Below are 8,529 nucleotides of genomic sequence, written 5' to 3'. Positions count from 1 at the left end.
CTGAACTGGTATTTCAATGCCATTTTTCTCTGTACAGAGGTTGTACAATGAGAACGAAAATGGATCCATTGAATCAGATGCAGAGATGCCCTGGGTGGCTCTGGCTCTTCAACCTTGTGAACCTTCGCAGATTTGCCTTTGCATGCCTCAGCAATGTGACCAGATCTTCCACAGGAATGACAAGTATACTGCCTGTATTTGCACTGCGATCGTGGATGACCAAATTTCCCACAGCTCAAACATGCTGAGGTGCTGTTGTGTGAGTTGCTTGGAAGAGAATTTAACTTGCCTTGGCCCTTGCCAGGAGACTTTGGATGTGTGGGTGGACGGGAGCGTCGGCGGTTTCCTTTTCCGAGTTTGTTTACTGGAGTCGAGCCTTCGTGAGAGAACGCAGCGACATCTTTTTCAGCAGCTTCGAGGCTGAGGGCGTTCTTCAGTGCTTCATCAAAATTGTGTTCCTCTGTCAGGAGTTTCTTTTGAATCTCTTTACTTTGAAGTCCACAGACGAGTCAATCGTGCAAGGCCTCGCTGAGGTGAGCACCGAACTGACATGTGGCCGCCAGATGTTTTAGGTTGGCTGCGAACGAAGACACGCTTTCTCCCTCGCGTTGTGTGCAGTTGTGAAATCTGTAGCGCTCAGCAATTACCAGCTTTTTGGGTGCGAAGTGGTCCTTCAGGATAGTTGCCAGCTGAGCGTGCGTTTTCTGTGAAGGAGTCGACGGAGAGCATAGGTCCGAAAGGACATCGTAGGCCTTGGCGTCCATAACAGAAATCAGTGTTGCTCGGCGTTTGTGCCTGTCTGTCGAGTCTGCTGGAACACCATTCGCGACGAAATACTGTTCTAGTCGCTCCAAATAGCGATCGATGTTCGTCGAGTCTGGATCAAACTCTTCTATTTTACCTAGGCTCGGCATTATCCGGTCCTCGTCGCCAGAATGTTATGTTTTCGAATGAGAAATGCAACTACAACAACACACAAGATGGCGGAACTCAAAACTGTATTCTCACGTGTACACGACTGCGGGCTCACATCCGGGCAATACATAATAGTATGACGTAATGAACCATAACAATTCTTCGCCAACAATTCAACTTGAGAGTTCTGTGTATTTGTGTGTTAAATGTTTCACATGGATGAAAACTGTCCGAACGAAGAACGATACGTGATAAAATTTTCTTCATAAGTAATATTTGCAATTGACATTTTCAAACTTGTGAGCGCGCACAAATTGGTTGTCTCAGTGCGATTATCTCATTGGTCTCTTTTCTAATATTGTAATTAGTAGCAGGAGATTTGAATTTTCCACTCTGTATATTCCGCCATGGAGCAGAAAGTGTAACCAATCATTATTTACGATTGGTTGTTAGTAAAACGCATAACGGCGTAACGGGTAATGGGTAACGGGATTTTTCTGTCTGTTTTTTTTTTTTTTCTGATCCTTTTTTTTTTATATCTTTTTTAAATAGAAAAAGAAAGATCTAAAAACTACAAAAAAGACAAAATATATACGTGCAAAATTTTCTGTTAACCACAGGGTGTAGAGGAGCCAAATTTGACCTCAGCAATTGTTATTTGTTCGACTTTATCTTAGTGCCCTTCGCAACCGTCTCTTGGGAAGTCTCATGTCGCACAACGCTCGCCCAAAAATTTTGGCACTTTTGTCAAGTTGTCCGATCTTTCGTCACCTTATCTTTTGCTGACGGGCAACGAAGGGAAGTAAACCTTCCCGAAGTCACGACACAGTCAGGTGGTGTGCGGTCAAACCTAGAGTATCGTCAAAGTAGACTCGCTACCCGCTGGGATTAACCGTTATATCCGCCGACCGGTTAGCTCCGGACTAGCGCGAGGGAGGTCGCGGGATCAAACCCCGGCCGGACCAACACTCAGGGTCTTTAAATAATTGAGGAGAAAGTGCTGCCTTTGCAATGACATCTGCAAATGGTTAGACTTTCTAGTCTTCTCGGATAAGGACGATAAACTGTAGGCCCCGTCTCACAACTCTTCATAATTAATTCTGTGGGACGTAAAATAACCCACACACTGATCGAAAAGAGTAGGGGACGTAGTTCCCCGTGTGGTGGTCTATCTCTCATCTGATGGTTAAATGCTCGGAGATATTAGCTGCGTAAGCTACTCTGAATTCCGAGGGAAAATAAAGTAATGTATGTTATCGGTTGTTTACATAACCAAAAGATCCAATTGGCTCCTTTTTCCTCTACTCGGTACTACTCTGTGTTTTAACTTTTCTCAAAACTTGAAGCAGTTAAGAGCTAAAACTCTCACCCCATCGCTCTTTTCTCATGGTGAACTCTCACCCCATTGCTCTTTTTTCATGGTGAACTCTCACACTACTGCTTTTTTCCATGGTGTCTCACCCCATTGCTCTTTTTTTTTTTTTGGTGAACTCTCACTCATTATAATTTTCCTGGTGAACACTCACCCCGGTGCCTTTTCCATAATATTTTTTTTTCTTCTGGTGAGCACTTACCCATTGCCTTCCATAATAATTTTGTTTTTTGTCGCCCAAAGTTGAGGTTTGACACCATTTCACAGCTATTGCTTTGCTTTGGTAAATTATCACTTTTGACATTCTATAGAAACGTCAAACAAATACCAGCGGTACGCCTCCGCCCCCTCCAGCTGTTGCATGATCCTAAATAACAGTTTCCGAACAAAAAAATAACCGAGCCGCTAATAGGTTGTGTCCTGGTGTACCGGTACACAGAGGGAATAACCACTGTACTCCTTTCTTTACGAACCTTTGTTTAACTGTTGAACATTGTTGGGTCTTTTGTATGGGTTCTTGTGAACCGGTGCACGAGGACAGAACTCGCTAATAAACATTCCCCGTATCCACGAGATAAAAAAAAAATATGCACGCCACCCACGTTAACAACATATAATCACCCATGGAAAACCCGCCGAGACCCGAATTACACTAGAATTGCCGATAAAAGCTTAACAACAACAAACAAACTGACTACAACATGAACAATGACTGAGCGGGAAAACCGAAAACAGGCAAAAAAAGGAAGACAGATAAAGGGTTGCCGCCCTTGTCCCTGTTCGCAGTTTATCAAAAACACACATAAGCGACAGAAATAAACATATTCTACCTCAAGCTCTCCGTGTTGAGCTTGTCCCACACCTTGTTGAGGTACTTGTTCCGCGGCTGGTTGAATTTCCTGAGTCACGTGTTCGGTAGCCGGTAAAGCTTCCTGTCCGACAACTTGTTGAACTACTTGAGCTACTTGACCACCGGCCGCTTGAACTCCATTAGCTGCTAGTTCGTCAGCTGGCTGAATTCCTTGGGCAACCGGTAGAGCGGCTTGAGCCGGAGCTCCTTCTCCCGCAGAATACTGTACGTCCGCCATAAAATAAGAAAAGGAAATACGAGGAACGGATAAAACGACCCTCACCGTACGGCAGTTGAGCCAAAGAGATAATTTATTCATGTGCACTGATCTTATATGCATGCGTTGCTTTAATGTATGCAGTGTGAATAGTTTCGCTGTCGATTGCATATTCAGTCGTGACTGATTTCGTAGAGCTATTTGAGGCTAAAGAAATCTGTAATTTACAGAAATAAGTTTATTGTGTGGATTATGGAAGATCTACAGCCAATCTCTGATACAGAGCAAGCTGCTTTCTGCGTAGAATTGGCGAAGCGGCTTAACATGTTGCGAAGACAAGATCAGTTATGCGACGTAACTTTGGTGACGAAAGATGGCAAAGAGTTCAAAGCTCATAGAAATGTGCTTTCCGCAGCAAGCCCGTTCTTCTCCAAACTTCTTCATAGCGACATGAAAGAGAATAGAGAAGGGATTGTTCGGTTTGAAGAGATCTCGGGTGCTGTAATGGAAGATGTTTTGGAGTTCATCTACACAGGAAATGTCGAGGTAACTCAAGAGAATTCCAAGGATCTTATCGCTGCAGCGAACTATCTTCTCATTCCGGGCTTGAAAAATCTTTCAGGACAATTTCTAGAACGACAGATGTCCAAATCAAATTGCATTTCAACATTTTATTTCGCTGAGATGTACCAGTGCGACGAACTGATCACCAACACCAGAAAGTTCATCCACGCGAACTTTGCATCTGTTGCAGAAATGGATGAATTCTTAAACTTGGAAGCTAAAGAAGTCGAGAGGTGGATTTCAAGTGACGATATTTCAGTTGCTGTTGAATCAGATGTGTTCAAGATCGTACTAAAGTGGATCGAACAAGACAAAAGCGAGCGAAAAGCATGGTTTCAACAATTGTTTCGTCACATGCGACTGGCTTTCCTATCGCGTGACTTTTTAATCGATGTCGTGACAAACGAACTCGTGGAAGAGAATTTTAATTGTTTCAAGCTGCTCTCCAAAGCTATAAAGCTGACTGGGTTTTCAAGTGAAGAAAATCTTTCGCAGTCGCCGAGAAAAGGGCTTGAAACCCGCGCCATTGTTGCTTGTGGAGGGAAATACACTTTGGGTTATCTCCCGGAGAAAGACGAGTGGAAGCGTTTAGCAGACGGGCTGTCAGAGAGAAACGAGGAGACTCAAATGATAAACTACCGTGATCAGTTGTACGCCTTTCCATTTGATGATACGGTAGAGCGGTATGATCCCGTGTATGATTGTTGGTCTGCTCTGGATCATTTGGAGTGGCCCACAGGAGATCCTGCTCATGTGACTGTCGTCAGAGGCGAAATCTATTGTATAGATATCGATACATCATCCAAAAAATCCACTATCAAAAGATTCAATATCGAGCGGTGTTCATGGCAGACGGTTTTGTCATCTCATGAGGGCTGCAGGATTTGGCCTTGTGTTGTTGCAGCTGGCAATCATCTGTATGTTTGTGGCGGGAAGCTAGAGGATGACTTCGCTTCGAAAGCTGAGAGATTTGACACTGTGGAAAACAAATGGGAGGAAATTGCACGCATGCAACAAGCGAGAGGGTGCGCTTTTGGTGTGGCAACTGAAGGGAAGATTTTTGTCGCCGGAGGGAGAGAGAATTGGGAATTGTCTTTGGAAACATGTGAGATGTTTAACATTTCGACAAACGAATGGCACTTAATTGGAAGTTTGAAAGTTCCTCGCGAAGATGGCAGTATGGTTTGTCTAAAGGGATCCCTTTATGTACTGGGTGGCACAAATTTCGGTAGGCGAAGTCAATTGAGTGTTGAATGCTATGACCCTACAGAGGACAAGTGGATCAAGAAGACAACCATACCAGTGAAAAAGATCTCCGAAGACGATGACGATTCATTCACTGGCTGTGTACTGAAACTCTCCAAAGGAGTACTAGACAAACTTGATGTTATTAAGGAATAGTCAAGCAGGGAGAAACGAGATCGGGTCGTCGGGTAGAGAAACGAAACCCATTATCCTTTACGTTTGCTCATATTATCGAGGGAAAACGTTCTCCTCTACTGGCTGACGCGTTTTCTCAGTTGATTTTGTTAGCACTTAAAAAATGATAATCTTGAAGCGTTGTAATATTGAACCCAGATCTCCCACAGGCAGGCGGAAGGGAGACTGAGACAGAGTGAAATCTGGGTACGGGATCGATTGTGTCTCCAGCTAACAATTTTCAACATTTTACTGGAAAGTTTCATTTGAAGTCTTCCATTTCCGGCGATCACTGTACAGTGGAATTTATAAATATATTTTCATAGTTTTCAGTTTCGGTGTGTTTTAGATTTAATTGTAACTCATAAAAGCGAAGGCTCTGGGTATGACATGTGATGATCTTGAGGAAGCACTCTTGCTTTGAGAATAGAGTTGTACCTGTCTTCTAACTTTGAGCTGAAGGACACTGGATATCCTTGATCTCTTGGTAAGTAAACACCAAACAATTCTAGTTTTCGTTTTGTTAATCCCAACTTGCAATATAGTCAGCATCACAGGACGAGTGAGGGCTCTGGAAACGAGGCTGGTATTAATTGAGTTTATAAAATTTCACGACAGAAATTAACATAGTGCAGGAGTTAAATTATTAGTTCATGTCCAGAGCTCTAAGAAGTAAAAATTGAGTGTGCCTCTAGCTGATAGGCAGCAAAGAATTAAGATGTATTTGAGTGTAAAATGTTGAAAATGGATGGAAACTCGTTTGAACATAGTCAGTAGAGAGACCATTTTACAGTAGTCTGCTCAGTGACCTGGCCTTTGGGTGGCAGTGAGGCTGAGGTTTGTCATGTAAATGCCCTAATTAGCATCAGGACAACTTGTTTTACACAACAAAAGTGAGGTTTGTATCAAAACAAGGTCAACTCCAGCCTCGCTGCCATCCAAAGACCATGTCACTGAGCAGACAACTGTAAAATGGTTCATAGAGGGGAGTGGTTATGAGGCCCGGAAAACATCAAAGGAGGAAATAAAAGTGCCAAGATTTATACTGGAAGGTCCATGACCGTGCACAATCTTTTGTTTTGCGTTCATACACTATGCATGAATTAGGCAACCAAACGTTTCTATTGGTTACTACCACGGTCAGTAGTAAACAACTATTGTGTTTTGTGCACGGTCAAGGCCAACAAAAGAGAACAAAAACATACAACAAAGAACTTTGTCGAGTTTCATAAGTGAGTGAGTGAGTGCGTGAGAACTTTATTAAAGTGTCAAAAAAAACCTTATAGCCTGGGAATAAAAACACCATACTAATTAGGGGACACTGCTAAAAAACTATACTAATACTAATATTAATATAATAAAAAATAAATGACTTGAAGGGCATTATGTGCAGCATAGGATGCAGCCCTTACAGCCGGTGTCCATTAAGCGAGTTATATCCCTTTTGCGAATATAATCATTTCCCTCTATTAAGTATGGTCTGAAGGAAGAACAAAACGTGATAAAATTTTCATCAAAACTGATGTTTGCAACTTACATTTTCAAACTTGTGAGCGCGCACAGAATGGTTGTCTCAGTGTGATTATCTGATTGGTCTCTATATATTGTAATTGGGTGCGGAATATTTGAGATTTTCTCTCTGCAAACTCATTGACTAGAAAGTTAGACGAACAATTCAGAATTTAGGAATTTTTATTTATTTTTCTATTGATTTCATAATATGCGAGCGGATATAAAGTAGACTCTATAAGAACTCGTAAAGGTTTATTTCTGTCTAATAACAAGTCGCCACCAAAGGTTGCGGTGGCGGATCCAGGGTAGGGGCCCTGGGAGCCTGCCCCCCTTTATTTTGGGTAAAAAAAAGAAAAAATCTCAGAAGGAATAAAAGCGGGCAGAGCAAGCAAAACAACCCCCCCCCCCCCCCCCCCTTAGCTCAAGGTCTGGATCCGCCACTGGGTAGTCACAATAAAAAGTAAATGTGGTAGGCAGATAATGTAACAAAGAAAAGATAAACTATGAATTACAACATCTAAAAGATATCACGATTGCTTCCGTCTGGTTGTCATTTGGGACCTCCCCCCTTAAAACATTCGACACTGTGGAAAACAAATTAGTGTGTTTCAAGGGCAGATGAAGGATGAGAGAGTTAATCTCCTGTATTCAGAAATGAAAAACGTGATAAGCATGCTCGTGTTTTGGCCGCGCGCCAGGCTCCAAGTTTGAGAAAATGGCGGAAATTTCGTCGATTATGTAAACAAAAAAAAATTATGAACTTAATAATATTTACTCGTCAAACACTTACTCGTCCCTAATGGAAGGCTGGTGTAATGTTTTCATGGAGAATCAATTTTGTTCGGACAAAATTAACATGAAGATGGCTTCTGAACCCTCTCTTTCCCCGCCGCATATATAAGAAATTTTCTGTGCGAAGACACGTTTTTCCACGAACCCTCTTTACATTTTGCATCCATATAAGAAAACCAAATAAACATAAGTAATAAGCAAGAGAGCCTGGCAGCAGGCAGGGGTAGCCTTGTTTTCTTAACAGTGAAATTCTGAAATGGCTCCTGGAAAAAAGTCATGCTTGTCCCGATTTTAAGTATAAATACATCAACGACATCAACCGAGCAACATCTTCGCGTTCCTTATTATCTCTTATTACTGTCCGCCATTGCAGCCAGCATTGCCTGAGCCCGCAAGTATTGATGCACAGGAAGCTGCGCAGTACGTTTTATTGGGCTCATCCCTCTAATTTATTTTTAGACATAGTTTCCAGCCCTCCCACGGACAACGTTACCGCGCGCGTTGCGTGGAGGATGAAAACGATTGTAAAGTCGCTTGGGCTGCCATGCCTATTGGCTCGTTTCAGACTCTCCTGTGATTTGCCGTGACTGATCTAAAAATAATTTACAAGAGATCACCTTAGAAATAAGACCTCTATGGTCGGCGGAATTAAAGGGACAGTGTCACTATTTTTAGCATGATTTTGGAAATCTCAAAAACATATATCGATCATTGGAAGCTGAACAATAGTGATTTTATTTTGTAGAGCAGTACTCGACAAATGTTTAGAACCTATTAGGATGCGAGGATGCCTAACGATGACGAGGATGGAAACGGATTGCGTTATGGATTTTAAAAAAAGCGTCAGGATGTCAAGGTATCAAAGGTTCAAGTTTTGCTCGAAAATCG

The 8,529-nt window shown here is 42.4% G+C and overlaps 2 protein-coding genes across 2 annotated transcripts; one reads left to right on the top strand and one right to left on the bottom strand.

Moving 5' to 3' along the window:
- Nucleotides 1-509: 509 nt before the first annotated feature.
- Nucleotides 510-914, bottom strand: LOC149114336 (uncharacterized). The gene has a single exon (XM_089286058.1). It carries the CDS (start codon nucleotides 912-914, stop codon nucleotides 510-512), a length of 405 nt encoding a protein of 134 aa, XP_089142184.1.
- A 2,525-nt stretch (nucleotides 915-3,439) lies between these two features.
- On the top strand, nucleotides 3,440-6,706 carry LOC110057359 (kelch-like protein 11). The gene has a single exon (XM_089286808.1). The coding sequence runs from the start codon at nucleotides 3,607-3,609 to the stop codon at nucleotides 5,317-5,319; it is 1,713 nt and encodes a 570-aa protein (XP_089142934.1). The 5' UTR covers nucleotides 3,440-3,606; the 3' UTR covers nucleotides 5,320-6,706.
- The last annotated feature ends 1,823 nt before the right edge of the window (nucleotides 6,707-8,529 follow it).

Source organism: Orbicella faveolata, unplaced genomic scaffold, assembly GCF_042242905.1.
Source record: "Orbicella faveolata isolate gen_17 unplaced genomic scaffold, um_ofav_v1 contig_14, whole genome shotgun sequence".
In the NCBI taxonomy this organism is placed as follows: Eukaryota; Metazoa; Cnidaria; class Anthozoa; order Scleractinia; family Merulinidae; genus Orbicella; species Orbicella faveolata.
This window is presented reverse-complemented; position numbering and strand designations above follow the sequence as displayed.